Raw genomic sequence first — 21,155 nt, 5'->3', positions numbered from 1 at the left:
CTTTTGTTAAGAAGAAATCAAAAGTGTGGAGTGGGGAAAAAAATAAATCTGAAATACACCTGATCGGGAAGAACAACTGGACACTGATAAAAGAACAAGAAGTTATTTAAATTGATGTTAGTCTAGAGAAAAATGTGAGGACAAGATTTTTAAGAGAAAGAAAAAAATCTGAAAGTTAAAAAAAAAGAAACAAAAACAGGAAAACTAATCTTTGATTAAAATACTCAGCAGAATGTCAGGGAGAGGAAGACAAAAACCTAAATGATAATTTTTATGTTTATTGTGTCTGAAATGAAATGAGAAGGAACAAGCAAGTTAACACTGGGAAGAGACAAGGGACAATAAAAGAGTGAAGTTAGTGACTTTCCGCAGAGGACAAAGTATGTAGTTTGAAATCCTTAACAATGGACTTGCAGTGCCTCTGCAAAAGTTGGTGAAAGATACCAGCAAGTGTAGGAAGGGTAGTATCTGAGGATGTCTTTCACAGACCCCAGATGGAGAAGCTGTTCTTTTATTCCAAATCCCTAAGAAGCACAGAAGTCTTACATGTTAATAAGAGAACACACAGACACACACTCATAAGTTACATGCTGTGAAACAAAACAAGAAAATGAAACCTTTGTTGACCCCTGTTCACTTACACGAATCTTAGTTTGGTTAAACATCTTAAGACCAGTTTCCAGCTCCTTTTCATGGCTTTCTTTCCCTGGGTACCCAGGTGCACAAATGGGACGGTGATCTTTACAAAACAACATCATCAACAACAACAAAAACCTCTTGCTCATACAAAAGCCCACCTTGTAAATGAATGGAATATTAACGACCACCTAATACTTGCACCGTTGGCAGGGCGAAACTGAACACTAACACAGCTATTTCTACAGATTGCCAGTGAAACCGAAGCAGCTCGAGGAGAAATGCACCTACTGTACGTGAAATGCTGGTGCAGATTTTTTTCCTATCAGTCTAACCTTCTGTGTTGATGCATGAATGCTGGTACCCACTTACAGGGATGCCAGATGATCAGTGCAGAATGAAGGTCCCAAGAGAGAGGATCACATGGCTCTCTCTGCCCTGTGACGTCACTAGCAGATGGCATGGGTACCAGCTCTGGCAGTTGGCATCAATGTCACTTTTTAGAGATCAATGAGATAGTGCAGATATACACAGATCTAGAGACTCCAGGAGACGATGCGACACTCAGCCTGAAAAGATTTGGAAGACCCAAAATGAAAACTGATTATTGAATGAAATTAAAACCTAAGGTAATATAAATAAAGATATACTTCAATTGATGCTGGCTTTGCATGCAAGTATTTAAAGATACAGTGTCACTGTCTTATAGTATTTATATGCTCTTTGCCATCTATAACTTCTTATCATATTTCATTCTTATGATGTAATTATCACATACTTTCACTGCTATTATGTAACACTGCAAGTATGTGGACATTACTAAGAGTTTGTGTATGTGTTCGTGTGTATATGTGTGTGTTGAGGGGGCTGGAGATTGTTAAACTGAAAAGTCTCTGCTTTAATGTGCCTATTTGTTTGAAGACTTTAGATGAAAATACTTGCTGCTTCACCAAACAAAAACCAAAATGCATTTGAAACACAAATTATTTTCCCCTTTCATTTGGGATTCTGAACACACGTGCACAATTGCAGTCAGAATCCTTGGACCGTTCCTGTCAGATATTAGCTAGAGGGAGACTTGTATGGCTCGTAGAACAAAAACACTACGAGAGTGGTTTTTGTCCAGGATGATTTGAACAGCAGTAAACAGACAATTCTATTCGGAAAAAATTTAAATGTAAATAAAATCAGTCTCAATTTTTTTTTTAATTAAAAGAAATTGCCAGTGATTTTTATGTTTTAAATTTATTTATAGAGTTTATTCCAAATTAGCCTAATCCCCTTTTCTTTTTGAAGCCTGGGAAAATAGTGCTCTTTTACATAATTCTTTCCTGATCAGAAAAAATCAGTTTAAAAATTGACTCTGATTATAATCTTTTCTTTAAATGTGTATATTCCCACACCCACTTATCTAAATTCACAGTTGTGTGATACAGCAAATAAAGTTAAGGTTTTGTTTGTTTGTTTGTTTGTTTGTTTTAAAAAAAGAACACAAATTTGTCAGCTAATGGAGAGATAGTACTTTCCATTTTAAAAACTGGTTTATCTTCTCATTTTGTGCTCAGGGGAATTAGAATTAATGAAATTCTGCATTGAAATTTCATGTTTTGCATTTGCTTGAATTCCACAATCTTTTTTGGGGGGTACTAAAATCCAGTTTAAAGGCAAAGAGAAATGGAGATGGTGGTGATCACAATAATTATATGTTTCATTTTTATTTTCTTTTGATAATTTGCTCATATAAATTAATCCTATTGAATGCATCAATGTCTTCATAATTACTTATCTTCACAAACTCAAAATTATATTTAATGTTAAAAAATCAGCCCCAGAATCAGTCTTTTTCATGTGTTTTTATAGTCTTATGATTAAATAATTAAATATGTTTTAAGTGTATAAACTTTAAAAATGAAAACTCTTTAAATATTGTGCTGGCATTTTTTCAGGTAATTTAAGATTAGAGAACCATGTTAACACTACCGTTTGATGAGTCTGTTGTAATGCCAGAATCCCAGATGTGCAGAAAGTTTTCTAGAGAATGCGAGGACCAGAAGCAAATTAAGAAACCAGAAAGCTTTTCCAAACAGATTGTCCTTCGAGGAAAAAGCATCAAAAGGGCCCCTGGAGAAGAAACCGAGAAAGAAGAAGAGGAGGAAGACAGGGAAGAGGAAGATGAAAATGGGTTGCCTAGAAGGAGGGGTCTTAGGAAAAAAAAGACAACCAAGCTGCGATTGGAAAGGGTCAAGTTCAGGAGACAGGAAGCAAACGCGCGCGAGAGGAACAGGATGCATGGCCTCAACGACGCTCTGGACAACTTAAGAAAAGTGGTCCCCTGCTATTCTAAAACCCAGAAACTGTCCAAAATAGAGACTTTACGACTGGCCAAAAACTACATCTGGGCACTTTCTGAAATTCTGAGAATCGGCAAGAGACCAGATCTGCTCACATTCGTCCAAAACTTATGCAAAGGTCTTTCCCAGCCAACTACAAACTTGGTGGCAGGCTGCTTGCAGCTCAACGCCAGGAGTTTCCTGATGGGTCAGGGTGGGGAGGCTGCGCACCACACAAGGTCACCCTACTCTACCTTCTACCCACCCTACCACAGTCCTGAGCTCACCACTCCCCCAGGGCATGGGACTCTTGATAATTCCAAGTCCATGAAACCCTACAATTATTGCAGTGCGTATGAATCCTTCTACGAAAGTACTTCCCCTGAGTGTGCCAGCCCCCAGTTTGAAGGTCCCTTAAGTCCTCCCCCAATTAACTATAATGGGATATTTTCCCTGAAGCAAGAAGAAACCTTGGACTATGGCAAAAATTACAATTACGGCATGCATTACTGTGCAGTGCCACCCAGGGGTCCCCTTGGGCAGGGTGCCATGTTCAGGTTGCCCACCGACAGCCACTTCCCTTACGACTTACATCTGCGCAGCCAATCTCTCACCATGCAAGATGAATTAAATGCAGTTTTTCATAATTAATGAGGAAAATGAAAATAAACAGTGGTCATTCACCTTCCCCGTCTAATTAAGACAAAGCAGATGCTTGTGGGCTGAGTAATTGGCACAACTCTATCTAAGGTGTTTACTAGTTTCTGAAGTGTGTTTCAACTATTGTGAGAATTTTCTATGTAATAATAAATCTCTTTTCGTATGAGAATTTCTTTTCCTTTCCTTTTGTCTGTAAAGCACTGTGATTCTGTTTCTACTGGAAAGATTTTTTCCTTTTAAATTTTCTTTTAAACTTACTTAATTTGTTTGAACAAGGTGTCTAAGAATATACTGTTGAATAAAGACATGCACACAGCATAATTCAATGTCTATTTTGGTTGTACAGTAATTATAAAATGCATGTTATTAAAATCAGATGAATAAAATGATGTGTTTATAATTATTAGGAATTATATATTATGTATCTTTTAAAAATTGAAATTTTAAAATATTGAGAATATCACTAAGCTGACAATGATATTGGGAGATGCATTTGCAACAATATAAAAAGCTATGCAATTTTCTTTTTATTAAGGATGAATCTAAATGCATTCAATTGGTAACTATTCCTCTTCAAGTATTTGCAGATGGGGCAACATGATATTTGGGTAGCTGATGTCATAATTTGGGGACAATTATCTCAAGCATCAAGAAAAAATTTCAGCACTTGTTTTGTATTATTCAGAAATTAACTGTACAGGTTTGTTATCACAATGTATAATCGTGTTTTTCCACCCCACATTTTTAAGGCAATTAAACATAGATATTTCCACTCGTAAAGGACATCTATTAGCTGTGATATTTTTGCATGCTACTTATTATTTCCTGGTACACAGCTGCTTTCTGTCTCCAATACTCCCCACTCCTCATTTCAGAAATATTTCTGGATTACAAAACCGTAGGAGCTAAAACAAATTTCTTAAACAAAATGGCCAAAGCGCTTACAAGAATTGTTTTTTTCAAGTGTCTTAAATGAAAGAAGAGGAGCCCATGAGGGTTAAACATCCTGGGGAAACAATGATAAATCCTGGTAACCTTCAGCTCGAGCCTAAAATCGGTGGCAAATTTCCAGCAAACACCAGAGTGGATGTTAAAAATGGAAGGTTTTACTCTGCGCCGTTTAAATGTCTGGCCGATCAGAGGCTAAATTCTGTGTGATTAAAAGTTCCCTTATAGAAGGCCACCAAAAACTTACTTTTAATAGCGCCTGGGGAGCTAAACCTCTTAAACAGGATTGAGCCTGTTCTACAATCGTGGGCGGGGTGGCAATGAACTTGCCAAGATGCCCTCTGGTGCAGTTTTGCCTCAGGGGAAGGAGCAGGGACAGCTGCGCAGACCGATGAGGGCAGCAGAAAGTGGGTGCAGTGGTGGCAGGACGGGGCAGGTCTTGGGTGGGCCTGGCCAGCGCTGCCCCTTGGGGGCCATGTCTGTACCGCCAGAGCCGGCGCAGGCCCGACAGGGCCTGGCGGGTGGCGCGGGGAGAGGTTGCTGGCGGCGTCGCGTCCCTCGGTGGCCGCCCTGGCACAGGCTGCAAGCCTGTGTCCCGCCCGCAGTGGGCGCCCTGGGGGCTGGGGGCCTGCGCCCTGCGAACCCGGGTCGCGGTGCCCACACTGACCTGGCCTGCCCAGGAAAGGGGCCGGGTGGCATGGAGAGCGGCGAGCGCACTGCAGCGCGCGGGCCTGGAGACTGCCCCGCACTCGCTCGGAGAGGGAGAAAGGGGGTCGCCCCTTCACCCGCCCCTTGTGCCACAAGGAGGAACGCGGCGCAGGCGGCGATAGCTGCAGCTCTCTCTTGCCCAAGTGCAGCCGAGAGCTGACCCTGCCGTGCCCCTCCTACGGCTGGCGGGACTTCCTGAGCCGAGGCTGCGAGACCCGCTCCCCATTCAGCAGAGGACGGTGTCGCCCTCTCCCTCTACGCCTCCAGCTTTACGATCATGGGCCTTTGGTGCGCCTGGCAGCAGCCACCGAGGGGCAAAGGTGCGGAGCAGCTGCTGGCGTGGGTGCTGAACGCGCCCTTCTAAGCTGGTGTGTTAGCACCTGTTCATTCAAACCCCAGAGGCAGAGGGAAAAGCCGGAGAGAGAGGAGGAACTGTGCCCCCCGCCCCAGGTAGACAGAAGTTTGCCCAAACTAGACAACCGTCTGTCCCCTCTGCCTGTCTCTCTGCACTGGAGTGACTCGCGCTTGCTTCCTCCCATATGCGCAGAAAACCTGCTTTCCCTGGCACTGTGTCCGGGACTCCCAGGCCTCTTTAAGGACCCTCAGACACTAAAAGCCCGACCATTGCTCACCCTGTCTGAGCAAGCAGCAAGAAAGTGAAGAAGCATCTGGAAATGGAAGAATCTGGCCTTTCTGGTTTATTTTTTTAAGCGGTCCTGTTAAATCACTAGCAGAATAGATGTGGCTTCCCCCACCCCCCGGGCCCCATTTTTCTCCCCTGATCCTTGCTCCAAGGTGACCCGCTGCCCAACTGAGAATAGCCTCGCGCCTGCTCAGAACCTTGGTTCAGACAACTTTTGAAACCGACACAGTCTTTCCGGGGTCACAGATTCACGTTGGAACCAGAGATTGCAACAAGAGATGTATCCTCCCGCCCCCCTCTGGCAATGTGGGAGAGCTAGGAAGAAAAGCAGCTGGCTGAGTGAGGAAGAAGCAAACCTCCAAGAGCTTCTGATCTCAGAGCTTTGTCCAGAAGGAGCTCAAGCAAAAGACCCGGGTTTTCCGGCACAGATCCCTGAGAATATGAAATTTCTTAAAAAACTTGGATGCAAAAATGCAATGGATGCTCCCTTCTTCGGTGACGCCTGCCGTGGGGGAGAGTGTGTTGTGTGTGACGGGGTGTTGGGCGATCCTTGTGGCTTAGTCCTCCTTCAGATGCTCCTGATAACCCCTGGCATGGAACCCGCCCTTTACACACCACCCTGGCTGTCTGTCAGTTTTCTTCCCCAGCAGAGCTCTTCCTGTTCTCTCTTGATTGCAATCCTGAGAAATCATGTGACTTGTTCATTCAAACACCAACATCACAGATGCCATGCACTGCAAAATCTTTTTAAGATAGCACTCCAGTAGAAGGGAAAATAGTATAGTATAAAGAGCATGCAAGGCTTGGGGTCAGATAGGTTTGGGTTGAAATCCTTGCTCTTTTTCTGACTTCATGATTCCCTCACCTCCCAGCGTGAAAAATCTTCCTCTCTTCTGAATGCTTTTAACCACTATTGTCTTCCATATTGATTAGACATCTCTTCTTTTGAGCTGAATTATGTCAGTCTTATATTTGCCTTCACACAATTTTGTTCTTTTTCCTCTATTAGGATTAGGTTTTACGTATATGTGTGTATGTGTGTACATATATGATCTATATTTTATATCTATCAGGATATATATCTATATCTATATCAATCAGTGGCCTCAACAAAATAAAGATGTACTTCTTTCTCATATAGAGAAGTCATGGAAAGTAGTCCAGGACTGATACGGTTGTGCCAGGGGCACCAGGGGCCTAAGCTCCTTCTACCTTTCAACTCCACTATCTTTAGTGTGGGGCTTCCATTCTCATTCACCTCCTGGCCCAAGATTGCTGCTGGAGTTCTAGACATTGCATCTTCATTCCAATTAAGAAGAAAAAAGGAGGCCTGGCACGGTGGCTCACTCCTGTAATCCCAGCACTTTGGGAGGCCAAGGCAGGTGGATCACGAGGTCAAGAGATCGAGACCATCCTGGCCAACATGGTGAAACCCCATCTCTATTAAAAATACTAAAATTAACTGGATATGGTGGCCCATGCCTGTAGTCCCAGCTACTGGGGAGGTTGAGGCAGGAGAATTGCTTGAACCTGGGAGGCGGAGGTTGCAGCAAGCCAAGATCACGCCACTGCACTCCAGCCTGGCGACACAGCAAGACTCTGTCTCAAAAAAAAAAAAAAAAAGAAAAGAAAAAAGAAGAAAGGAGGATGGTAAAAGGATGTTCCATCCATCTGAGCAGACCCCTTTAGAGAATATTTATAGAAGCCCCACCAAATGACTTGTACTTACTAATTGTAGATTTAAGAGAAGCAAGGAAATATATATCCTTTTTAACAAAGTATATTGCCACCTGGAATAAAATCAGGTCCTATCAGTAAGAATGCAAGAGAAAATGGATGTTAGTTAGGCACGTAGCCATGCCTTGAATTCTACTGTCCACCCATTTCCTTCCTCGCCTGTCTGGTACCTTATATTTTTCCCAAGCATTCTCTTTTGGTTTCTATTACCTCTTTCTCTTTTGACCACATACATTTGTGTTACGAATGTCTCTTAGGCGTTCCTTGCTTGCAGATGCTAGGTAAGATTTGTCCTTAAGTCCAGTCTCTCTCTCATCTGCAAAATGCATGACCTCAGGTTTCTTGCTGTCTGTGTTTTGAAGGCATGAAGGGACCTGTTTTCATCTCCCATCCCTGTTTCTACCTGTGCCTTTTCTCAGTCATATTCCCCATGCCCAGATTGCCCCTGTTGATGCCACCTCCAATGAAACATTGTGTGGCTGGTGTTCTAGTTCATCAGCCCACCTTTAACCTCAGTCATCTTTTGGGCATTTGTACCCCCCTTCAAAACTGCTTTCTCTGTCTCTCATCACCTATCTCTGGTTCTCTGACCAATAAGGAAAAGCATGTTCTTATTTTAAAGAGCAGGCAGAGTGCCCAAGCTCCTGCTGGTAAAGTTCTCTTGCTTTAACTACCCAGCCCTCTTGGTTCTAGGGCACTCAGCCACTCCCGTGTGCTGAGTCAGGGTAGGTTCAAGTGTAGCCATTTGATACTCAGAGCAATTGCAACATGGCTCCCCTCAGGCCTGTTTCTGAATGTTCTCATGTATTCTGATACCTTCCCTATTTATGGGATATCCTCCCTCTTCCAAATGGGTCCTATTTCTTCATCAGGTACTCGATGAAAATCCAAATTAGGAGAAAGTTCAAGTTCTTCTCTTGAGCAGCTCTATACCAGGGACATAGGAAGAGAGGGTCTACAATCTGTCCTCTCATGCTAGAGTATATCACATGATGCTCTAATCAAGGCAAAGATGGAGCTAACTGGAGACCCAAATTGGAGAACCAAAATAAAACAACAACCAAACATCTTTATTCATCATCCTAAAGCCCCAAGTAACCTCTCATTCTTTTTCTTTCCCAAAGTTCTCAATAAATACCTGACAGAGAATACCTCAACTTCTTCAGTGCCTTCTCTCTTTGATCTCCTCTTTGATCTTCTTCTATGGTATCATCCAGTTGAGACTGAATGTTGTAATATTTACCCTAACTTCTCTGATATCATTTGGACAAATACTGGTGGTTGCTTTTTTTTTTTTTTAAGGTGTTGAAAACCACTAATACAAAGAACTAGGATATCAGATTGGAAAAGTGGGCTGGAAATCTCATGACAGAAGGCCCTGAGTGCCAGCTAAGCAGCTATGGAAGATCACTGCAGGCCGTAAGCTCAAGGACCCAGCTTTGTCCACCGATGTACATTAGCCTGTGCCCTTGGACAAGTGATGCAACTGCCCATTCTCAATTTCCAGTCAAATAAAGATCATAAGAAGTAAAACAAATTACTTAAGTCCAGTGACTCTTCTTCAATTCTTACTCTCTTTGCTTTCTAGCTGCCCCAGCCCTCTCAAGCTACTGTGGCTCTCCTCATCCTTGTTTACTCTTCTTCAACTCTTCACCAGCACTTAGGCCTCTGTACCTCTCTCCACTGCATCAGAGATCCCACTTCCCATCTCCTGTCCCATCTACATGAGGACTTTCTGAGTTGTGCTGCAGCCCACCAAATATCTTCACTTGGATATCCCACTCACTCTTAAAACTCACTGTGTCTAGAATGAAGCCCTCTCCAAAACACTGCCCCTCCTGCCAGCCCCTTCCAGAACATTCCTGTAGCTTCTTGTGAGTAAATTCACTGAGCCTTCTTTGATTAAATGAGATTGGGAATATGAAAAGTACTTTGCCAAAAACAGTGATACTAAATATTTCTCCTGTTTCCTTCTCTTTCTGGCTGTCCCCTTTAAAGTTAGTCTCCAGGTTCTGTTGATTTCTTCTTCTCACTTCACACCTGGACAAATATCCTAGTCTCCAACTAATGTCCCCTGTGCCACCTTCCCTACAACCAGTCCACTCCCCAATGCCAAATTAATCTTCCTAAAATACTGCAACACACCAGTCCCTTGGAGAAACACCTTTCGTGGTTCTCATTGTCTATCCAATAAGTGATAAAATGCATTTTAATTTTTATTTATCTAAATCCTCTCTATTAAAACTACAGACAATTGACATTACACGTAACACTTTAGAATTTATAAAGTCCTTTGTGCATATTCACCTTATTTAGTCCTAAGAACATAGTCGTGAAGTAACACTTCCCATGATCTTTATTTTACCAGAAACTGAGAATTAGCAAAGTCATGCCACTGTCTATAAGTAGAGAGATAATGGATGTAGCTGGCCAAAGCTGGCTTCTCATACTTTTACTCTCAACATTTGACAACCCCTTAGCTGGCACTGAAGGCCCATGTAGGGATCCCCAGCCCACTTTTCTAATCCGAAATCTCATTTCATTGTATCAATGATAAACGGTTTCCACCAATTTTTTTAATTTTTTTTTTTTTTTTTTTTGACAAAGTCTTGCTCTGTCACTAGGCTGGAGTGAAGGGGCGCAATCTCAGTTCACTGCAACCTCCGCCTCCTGGGTTTAAGTGACTCTCCTGCCTCACCTTCCTGGTTAGCGGGGACTACAGGCACGCGTCACCACTCCCTGCTAATTTTTGTATTTTTAGTTGAGACAGGGTTTCACTATGTTGGCCAGGATGGTCTCGATCTCACGACCTCGTGATCCACCCACCTCAGCCTTCCAAAGTGCTAGGATTACAAGCGTGAGCCACTGCGCCTGGCCAACTTTTTTTAAAAAACAGCAGTATGTATGCTTTATTCAAAGGATATCTTAGGAGTCAGTATACACATGGAAACGTTTCTGCTCCTGGTGAAGACAGGTGTGGAGGGCCAGGAACCAAGACCCCCTACCCTACCTGCCCTAGCTCTGGAGGTGTCTCTGAGGAGAAACCTTATGATCATTTTTTCTTTTTCTTTTCTTTTGTTGAGAGACGGTCTGACTTTGTCACCCAGGCAGGAGTGCAGTGGTGCAATTATGGCACATTGCAGTGATCTTCTCATCTCTTTTTTTTTTTTATTTTTGCCCTAAAGATGAGGTCTCACTATGTTGCTCAGGTTGGTCTCGAACTCCTGGGCTCAAGCAATCCATTCTATCTCGGCCTCCCAAAGTGCTGGGATTACAAGCGTGAGCCACCACGCCCAGCATTTTGTTTTTAGTAGAACAAGAATTTTATTACTCCCACTCAGTAGTTCCTGGGGACTTTGATGTTAAGTCATCCATAATTTGAGAAATACCAGGAATCTTAGTAATCTCAGTGACCATCTTTAACACCATCTTTACAGGGGTCTCATTGACAGGTGTTGCAGGCATACCAGTCATGAAGTCACTAGTAAAAAAGGTTCAAATTACCATAGTTCTCTGGCAGAGTTTGAGGAGCAAGATTTAAAGGCCTCTATTCTACAGAAACACACCTGTAAGGTTGGACCTGTTTACTGCACATCTGTCTGCCTTCACATCTTGCAGTGTATCACCTGTTAGAGATGGTCTCTTTTCTCTCCTTCAACTTCTCAAATTCCCATGTGCTTCAAGGTCACCTCCTATATGAAGCCGCCCAAATCCCTCCAGCCTACAATGGCATCATGTTGCCATGAAACCACAGCCCTGTTGTTTCAACCACACAATTGTCAACTAAATTTTTGGTGCCTAAATTATGTGGCATTTAAATATCTTATTTAGAACATGTATTGCTATTTAGCTTATAGAGATAACTAGCTTGTACACTCCTTGAGAGCAACATCAATGTTCAATCCTTTTTGTGTCCCTACAGTGCCTGCACTCATTAAATTCTTGATTCATAGATTGTACTTAGGGATACAGCTCTGTTTTAATTAGAGAATAAGCCCAATTGAAAGACAAAGCAGCATGAACCTTCACATCCAACAACAATTGACACTGAGCAACCATCAGAAGGTTCAGATTTTTCACCTTTCAAGTAAGAATAATGATAATCATGTCATATGAATTTGGTGAAGATTGAATGCAATCATTTAGAAAAAATACTTAGCTCACATCATGATTCAAAGTAAGCACATCATTGATGAGACTGACTACTATTTCTGTTACTCATGTGGTATGCACATTAACCCCTCCTAAATCTGAACAATGTAACCAACAATGTTTTTCAAAGTAAAAGTTCAATCTCAGTAGCATGTTGTGATACAAATTTGGTCTAGTGGATGTTATCAATACATTTTTTAATACAATAGAAAACAGAGTCTCTTACACATAGTAAAAGCAAAGTTCATCTAAAACTTTGCTTTAGACACACACACACACACACACACACTATGATGTCAAATGTCAAAAAAGTTGGAAAGCCACTAATCTGGAAGATATCTGTGGTAGCACAAATGTGTGAGAAGATCAGAGAATTCAGGCTCTGCAATGCCTGAACCCCAACTTCTGAACTGTATTATATCATGGCAAATCCTATCACACCAAAAAGGTGAGAATTCCTGGGAGAAACCCCTACAGAATCCCCTGCCAGTTTCCAGATGACTTTTGCAATGTAGCAAGAACCACTAAGATGCCAAGTCAGGAACCTTAGTTCTTATTTCTTGCCAGAGTTTGGAAAAGGCAGTACTGTATAGAAGAACTCTAAGGGGTGGTCTCAGCCCAAAATCTCCTTAAGCTGATAAGCAACTTCAGCAAAGTCTCAGGATACAAAATCAATGTGCAAAAATCACAAGCATTCCTATACACCAATAATAGACAAACAGAGAGCCAAATCATGAGTGAACTCCCATTCACAATTGCTACAAAGAGAATAAAATACCTAGGAATACAACTCACAAGGGATGTGAAGGACCTCTTCCAGGAGAACTACAAACACTGTTCAAGGAAATAAAAGAGGACGCAAACAAACGGAAGAGCATTCCATGCTCATGGATAGGAAGAATCAATATTGTGAAAATGGCCATACTGTCCAAAGTAACTTATAGATTCAGTGCTATCTCCATCAAGCTATCATTGACTTTCTTCACAGAATTAGAAAAAACAACTTTAAGTTTTACATGGAACCAAAAAAAAGAGCCCGTACAGCCAAGACAATCCTAAATGAAAAGAACAAAGCTAGAGGCATCATGCTACCTGACTTCACACTAGCAGGGTACAATAACCAAAACAGCATGGTACTGGTACAAAACATGGTAATGTACAAAACCGATATATAGACCAATGGAACAGAACAGAGACCTCAGAAACAATACCACACATCTACAACCATCTGATCTTTAACAAACCTGACAAAAACAAGCAATGGGGTAAGGATTCCCAATTTAATAAACGGTGTTGGGAAAACTGACTAGCCATATACAGGAAGCTGAAACTGGAACCCTTCCTTACGCCTTATACAAAAATTAACTCAAGGTGGATTAAAGACTTCAACGTAAGATCTAAAACCATAAAAACCCTAGAAGAAAACCTAGTCAATACCATTCAGGACATAGGCATGGACAAAGACTTCATGACTCAAACACCAAAAGCAATAGCAACAAAAGCCAAAATTGACAAATAGGATCTGATTAAACTAAAGAGCTTCTGCACGGCAAAAGAAACTATCATCAGAGTGAACAGGCAACCTACAGAATGAGAGAAATCTTTTGCAGTGTATCCATCTGACAAAAGGCTAATATCCAGAATCTGCAAAGAACTTCAACAAATTTACAAGAAAAAAACAACCCCATTCAAAAAGTGGGTGAAAAGTATGAACAGACACTTCTCAAAAGAAGACATTTAGGGGCCAATAAACATATGAAAAAAAGCCTATCATCACTGGTCATTAGATAAATGCAAATTAAAATCACAATGAGATACCATCTCACACCAGTTAGAATGGCAATCATTAAAAGGCCAGGAAACAACAGATGCTGGAGAGGGTGTGGAGAAATAGGAACACTTTTACACTGTTGGTGGGAGTGTAAATTAGTTCAACCATTGTGAAAGATAATGTGGCAATTCCTCAAGGATCTAGAATCAGAATACCATTTGACCCAGCAATTCCATTACTGGGTATATACTCAAAGGATTATAAACCATTCTACTATAAAGACACATGCACATGTATGTTTATTGCAGCACTGTTCACAAATAGCAGAAACTTGGAACCAACCCAAATGCCCATCAATGATAGAGTGGATAAAGAAAATGTGGCATATATACACCATGGAATACTATACAGCCTTAAAAAAGGATGAGTTCATGTCCTTTGCAGGGACAGGGATGAAGCTGGAAACCATCATTCTCAGCAAACTGACATGGGAACATAAAACCAAACACCGCATGTTCTCACTCATGAGTGGGAGTTGAACAGTGAGAACAGATGGACACAGGGAGGGGAATATATCACACTGGGGCCTGTCGTAGGGTGGGGGGCTGGGTGAGGGATAGCATTAGGAGAAATACCTAATGTAGATGATGGGTTGATGGGTGCAGGAAACCACCATGGCATACATATACCTATGTAACAAACCTGCATGTTCTGCACATGTACCCTAGAACTTAAAGTATTAAAAAAAAATAACTGTAAGGAAAAGATGATAAAGAACTGGGATTCTTTTAACGTTAGGAAGGAGAAGAGGAGCCCAGTAAGTTCAAAGACCTTACTTTGAAATATAAAGTAAGAACAACAAGAAAAAAAATGTCTTGAAGCGCCTATCAGCATTGTTTGCAAGAATCCAATCAAGTCCTGGATTCACTAGGTCAGGATCGCCAAGCATGGCTGGGCATTTGAGTCACCCAGGGATTGATTCTGGGGTACCAGTTTTCAGACTCCACCTCCACCTACTGAATCACTGGGCCACTTCATTATATGGCCCACATACATTCCTGGAATGCCATCAACAGATGTATTCCACATCATTAAACAATAAGCACAGTCTTGGAAGTGACAGATAAAGGCTAGTGAAAGGAAATCTGCAATACTTTGGGCCAAATATTACAGCCTGTCAGCTCTCAGCAAGACAGTTGGATACAGAAAATTGGATGCAGATGATGGGATAGAACAAGAGGAGGAGGAATTCCAGGTGCCCATTTGAATTTGTGACAATGAGAAAAAGGAGTGAAATCAGAATATGAGCCACCCTAGCCTTTGTGGAGCAGCAGCAGCAGTAATGTCACAGGTGTGTGATCTGCCTAGATACAATGGCAGCTTTTCTTTCCCACCTCTGAGTAGTTAGTGCTCTAGTAAAAAAGTCGTGTATGCATATTGAAGACCTTGGGATCTATCATCAGAAAGCAATGATCCCCAAACATTTTGGCATTCTTCCCGGTTCAACTTTGAAATATACCTGTTCTCAAATTTCCCTTGATGAACATTCCATAATTTATTTTCAAAATATAAGTGAAGTATATTAGTCATCAGATTTTTATGTGTTTGTGTGTGAGACACAACTTGAGATAAAAGGGGACATCCTAATGGATTGAGAGCTGGGACTGTCACTCCTCATTTGTGAAGGAGGAATCCAGACTTGCAGTAGCCCTGGGAACACTGAATGCAGCCAACCTCACAGCAGTGTCTCAACGGCAGCGTCACATAACAGCAATTAGGGTTGTGTGCTTGTTATAATGGCAAAATTGTCTGTGTGCATGTTCTACAAGATCCTCTCACAGATTTGGAGAATAAAAAGGATATCCTCCAATTAATTTTTAAAATGTTATTCTCTACTACATCTGGAGAACTGCAAATTGAGATGCTTCAGTCTCTACAGGATGACTATGCAAGGTGGCGGCGGGACAGGGGAGGCATCCTACATCATAGCAAAGAGGATCTAGACAGGAATGCAGACTGGCCAACACCTTCCAGGAACTTGAACTGTGGGGAAAAACATTTTCACTCTTCCAGTTGGCTATTTCAGGGCTGTATAGCCATAGCTTTCCATAAGCTGGTGACTCAATGGTCATGAAAAGAGGGATAGAAACGCTGTCAACTTTCCTTAAAAAAACAAGGGCAATACTTTGGCAGTTGCTGTATGTCTTCAACTAAACCTCAAAACAATAGGTCTTAGCCTTCACATTTTCTGTCTGAACAAGGGAAGGAAACTGGAGGATTCAATAAGAGCTGTTCATTCATTGAACAATTCTTTATCGACTCCCTACCCTAATGAATTCTCTGCTGCTCCAGGCAATGAGAATGCAGTGAAGGAGGAGGAAGTGGCAAGCTCCCTGTATTTGTGGGGTTTCTAGTGTAGTGAGGATGTCTATACATCCTTTCACCCAGTCATCACTGTTCAGGACATCCCACACCAAGTGCTACGCAATGTGGGGGAAGAAGGTAGACTCAGTGGTGAACAGGGTAGATGTGGTCCCTGCTCTCTTGAAGCCTGAATAACCAAGGCCCAAAGACCACCCGTTTGTCCAACAAATACCTATTACTAAACTAGTTTATCAGACACCACACTAGGTGTGGAGGATAAAAAAACGTAAAAGACACAACTTCTATCCTCCAAGAACAAGGAATACAAGATGAGTGACAGATATATAAATTATAAATATAAATAAGTAAATCAAAAGCTTTAGTGGAGGGAACACAGATGGGGGCATTGTCTGCTCAGCTTGGGCAGGGACATAGTGGGGCAGGAGAGGAGTTTCCTGAAGGAACAGGCATTTGACCAGGACCGTGTGGGTCAGAGGTCAGAGATATTTCTCAGGTGGGCCAGTGTGGGAACTTCATTTCCAGATTATTTCTCCCATTATTTCTTTCCAGATGGAAATGTGACACTCCCAGCCTCCCAGTATCTCCTATACCCTTCTCTCTAGGGACGGAATGCCTTTGTCTGATTGGAAGGCATTGGGAAGGAAAATTGGGCATGCTTGACTCAGTTCCTCCTTCTTTCCAGCCAGCCCGCTCTTGTGTATTCTCAAGTGCTCCAAGTTAAGGAACCATGGGAGGCCTGCAGTGGTTCAGGGTCTTCTATGATTATTCGGAATAGTCTGTCCAATTCCAGGGTTGAGTTAGCAAGTGCATGTAGCTCATGCTCCAAGAGACATTCTCTGACCTCTACTTTGTCAGTTATAAAGTTGATCTTTGGCTTCCATTTACCTTATTTCTTTTTTTTTATTAATATACTTTAAGTTCTAGGGTACATGTGCACAAAGTGGAGGTTTGTCACATATGTATACATGTGCCATATTGGTGTGCTGCACCCATTAACTCATCATTTACATTAGGTATATCTCCTAATGCTATCCCTCCCCACTCCCCCCTCCCCCCAACACGACAGGCCCTGGTGTGTGATGTTCCCTACCCTGTGTCCAAGTGTTCTCATTGTTCAATTCCCACCTATGAGTGAGAACATGTGGTGTTTGGTTTTCTGTCCTTGTGACAGTTTGCTCAGAATGATGGTTTCCAACTTCATCCATGTCCCTACAAAGGACATGAACTCATCCTTTTTATGGCAGCATAGTATTCCACAGTATATATGTGCCACATTTTCTTAATCCAGCTTATCGTTGATGGACATTTGGGTTGGTTCCAAGTCTTTGCTATTGTGAATAGTGCCTCAATAAACATATGTGTGCATGTGTCTTTATAGCAACATGATTTATAATTCTTTGGGTATATACTCAGTAATGGGATGGCTGGGTCAGATGGTATTTCTAGCTCTAGATCCTTGAGGAATTGCCACACTGTCTTCCACAATGGTTCTAAGCAATTGGATTCAAAGAGAAAGGGGTTGCTACTTATTGAGAGCTCCCTCTGAGATTCTGAGAGAAGGGGGTTTCAGGTAGAAATGTTCCCCTAGAAAGGGGGAGGTACAAATCACTTTCAAGAATTGCAAGTTCTGTTTGACTTGGGTGTTTGGAGTAGCAGGGATTTGCCTAAAGTGAGCCTGGAGAAGCTGGCCAAGGCAACATCACAGAGAGCCTTGTAGGTCTGCAGAGGAGTCAGCCGAGGGATCCTCCACAGAGGAATGTATCAGCAGATTTGCATTTTAGAAGGATTGCTGCTCTATGGTAGCAAAGTGAGAGCTGCAACCTGACCCAGGGAACCAATTAGGAAATAGCTCCAATGAAAGATGGCAGTGAGTTAGAAAGGAGAGGAGAGGCTTCAGGGGTGATTAATAGAGAGAAATGAGAGTATGCACTGCCTGAATCTGGAAACCAAGGAAGAGAGGAGAGGGGGAAGAACACACACATGTGTGACCTAGATCGGGTAGGTTGGGGTGGGATGGTGATGAAACCCTCAGTTTTGAACTTGTTGAGACTCAGTCCGTTGTGGAAAGTCCTGATTGAGTTATGTACTAGGTGGCTGAATGGCAGCTCTCTATGTCTGAAGTTGAAACGAGGTCTGAGCTGCAGTTGTGGACTTAGGGGCACGGATGGGCTCAAAATCAGTGCAGGGACTGAAAAGAAAAGAGAAGTAAGGCCAGAGTTTTAATACTTAAGTGTCCTGATTACAGCTCCTCGTCTGTATTAAATATTCTGCAGGAGAAGCTCTCTGTTTGTATTTGGAGTTATTATTCCAGAATTCTCCCAGAATTACTGCAGGAGCAACTGTAAGTGACAATACCAGGATTTTTATTTTTTGGCTATGATTAAAGACCACACAGACAAATGCAAAACACAATTTTTAATGACAAGATTTGTGAAACAATGTTGTTGTAAAGTTTTCAAAACTTCTCTGTTGTATAGTTTCATGTCATAGAAACAGATACGGTAACAAGAAAAAGTTAGTGACCTAACTCAAAACCATTCTATTAGCTGAGCTGAATGACACATTTAGAAAGTGACTGGAGAGATTTTTTTTCAACCTCTCTAATGATCAGTATCCTTATTTGCATTTGTGGGATCCATAACTTATTTATTGATAGCATTTGGGGGAGATTAAATTAACAATGTATGTAAAGCATTCTATCACATAGTCAGTGCTCTATAAGCAATGATTATTGTGATTATTTGCAAGAGAGCTGAGCCTTTTTGGTAATACAATTGTAATTCTTCTGCATGCAGATCACCCACAGCAACATTTTGAAAGTATGAGCTGACTTCTCTTTTGCTATCACCTCCTTGATTACCAGTCTGTGTTTATTCTGGGAAGGCCAACTAATTTTAGTATTATCCCAGATCAAATAGAATTAAGAACAAAAATATGTAGCCTAAAGCAAATTATAACATATGTTAAAGGTCATATATAAACACTATATTATTTGTGAATGCAGATTTTTCATACCACTGTCCCATATTATCAGAGATCCCCTTTGACATGGAGCCTAAGAAGATGAGGGAAATAGGCCACCTGACTTAGTTGAGACCCTCCCAACCCTCTCCACCCCAAATAATAGAGAAATGCCTACTTCCCATTGAGAGAAAGGAAATGAACATTAATTGGTATTTTTGAAACTATTCCATGACCATCATTATGTTGACTTCACACTTCATCTCATATGGTCCTCCGGACAGTGCAGTGAGAGGGATATGGTATGGCAATTCCATTTTACAGACAAAGATTGAGATTCAGAACAATGAAGCAACTTGCCCAAGCTCATAAAGTCAATCAACAGTGGATCTAGGATCCAACCCAGGTCTGTGTAACCAGCAACCTCACAATCTCTCCATGCACCTCCGTTCCCCAGAGAATTACAGTAGTTCACATTTAACAAGGCTTCTTCAAGGCAGGCCCCATCTAAGCACCTCATGTGTACTTTTTCTTTAATCCTCCTAACAACATGGGGGGTACATACTATTAAAAGCCACATCAGGAAACTGAGACACAAAAACTAGCCCAAGACTATACAGTTAATAAGCAGTGAGTTAAAAATTCCATCCAAGGGAGTCAACCTCCAGATCTTATACTCTTCAACTCTAAACGAAAAGGCCTCACTTAAGAGAACCAACCACAACGTTCCAACTTTTAAAGTGACATGAAAGCATGTTGAGTTTCAACCCAACAAGGGAGAAAAAAATGATGTTATATGAGAAAGACAAATCACCTATAAAATAGGGGGAAAAATTCTTGCAACAATTCAGCTCCCACCTGGTTGTACTAGAATAGTAACTGTTTCTAGGTATTAATACACATATTGTTTATCAACTAAGTTACCCAGTCTGAGCAAAAGAGTTTTCTCTCCAAAAATTCTGTGTTAGGGGAAACAGTAAACGAACTCTTAAGCTTTCAAAATGATAATCTAGCATTGCTTAAAAGTCTACAAATTTGTTCCTAAATGTATTTAAATCTTACCAGCGAACATGATTCTGGTTATTAAAAAGTAATTCTGGAGAAATTAGCTTGCAGCTACAAAATTAATATAATTCATTTATTACTTGCAGCCACAAATCAAGATGCTGTTAACACTGCTACACACAATTTAATACGCACAGTAAGTTTCCATATGGCTTCAATTTTAGGTTTCTGGTCACTCCATTGAATCATTTACAGAATAGCCCAGCATGTCTAGTTAGAGGGCACTTTACCTAACTGAAATGTGAAGTATGTACTTTCGAAATGTGAAATTAAAGTTGTGGTTTACATCTCATTTTTATTGTATAAAGCAAGAATATATTTTTAAATCTATAGCCATACTATTAAATAAAGATTTAGTCATAGAGAAAAGCCCAAAGCACTCAATCTTCAATACTAGCTAAGACTCTTCTATTTTTTCTGGTTCCCAACTATTTTTCCAAAAAAGATGTAGAAGGAAGAGAACACACACACACACACACACACACACACACACACACACACACATATACACACACACTCCTACTTGATTTATTTAAGAAGGTTGGGATAAAAGAATTGTTCAGAGCTTAAGCCCTCACAAACAGTATGGTGTCATTTTATTCATAACTAGGTTTCATGCCACCATTTACAAGAAATTCAAGTTTTATAATAAATGAGATACACACAACTTATATCATTCCAGAAGAGCAATAAACATGATAATTACATTTCATATCTCACGCCTCAAAGATAGGGAATGTCTCTCACCTGTGTTTTCCTTCACTGTTTCATTTTCTGGGGAACTTATATCCCCAGAAACATAAGTTTGAATTGCATCCTTGAGTCTCTCAGTGTGTTCTGTAGTGAAGACTTTTTTTCTCCTTGGCCATTCCCACCATGAAAGCTGGTTGAATAGACCAGACAACTCAAATCATCTTTATTCCAGAATTTGTCCTTCATCTCTCTGTCAATCACGATGAAGTCTGTGATGACATCACTATGTTTCACTCTATATATCCTGACAGATTCTTTTCTGCTGTCACTTTCAAAAGTTAAACTGACGAGAGAAAACTCTGATTCAGAAAACAAAATAGTGGCAGTGATTTAGCTTCTCAACTTTACATTTGGCAATTGCGCACTTTTGCTTCTGTTCTATAGAGGACAGGCAGTGGATAAGTAG

At 41.3% G+C, this 21,155-nt stretch overlaps 1 protein-coding gene across 1 annotated transcript; it reads left to right on the top strand.

The window, feature by feature from the left end:
* Positions 1-750: 750 nt before the first annotated feature.
* Positions 751-4,409, top strand: NEUROD6 (neuronal differentiation 6). Its single transcript, XM_023186039.1, has 2 exons — positions 751-1,265; positions 2,583-4,409. Exon 2 carries the CDS (start codon positions 2,604-2,606, stop codon positions 3,615-3,617), a length of 1,014 nt encoding a protein of 337 aa, XP_023041807.1. The 5' UTR covers positions 751-1,265; positions 2,583-2,603; the 3' UTR covers positions 3,618-4,409.
* The last annotated feature ends 16,746 nt before the right edge of the window (positions 4,410-21,155 follow it).

Source organism: Piliocolobus tephrosceles, chromosome 8 (genome assembly GCF_002776525.5).
Source record: "Piliocolobus tephrosceles isolate RC106 chromosome 8, ASM277652v3, whole genome shotgun sequence".
Classification (NCBI taxonomy): domain Eukaryota; kingdom Metazoa; phylum Chordata; class Mammalia; order Primates; family Cercopithecidae; genus Piliocolobus; species Piliocolobus tephrosceles.
Note: the sequence above shows the minus strand (reverse complement) of the source record. Positions and strands in the feature narration are given on the sequence as shown.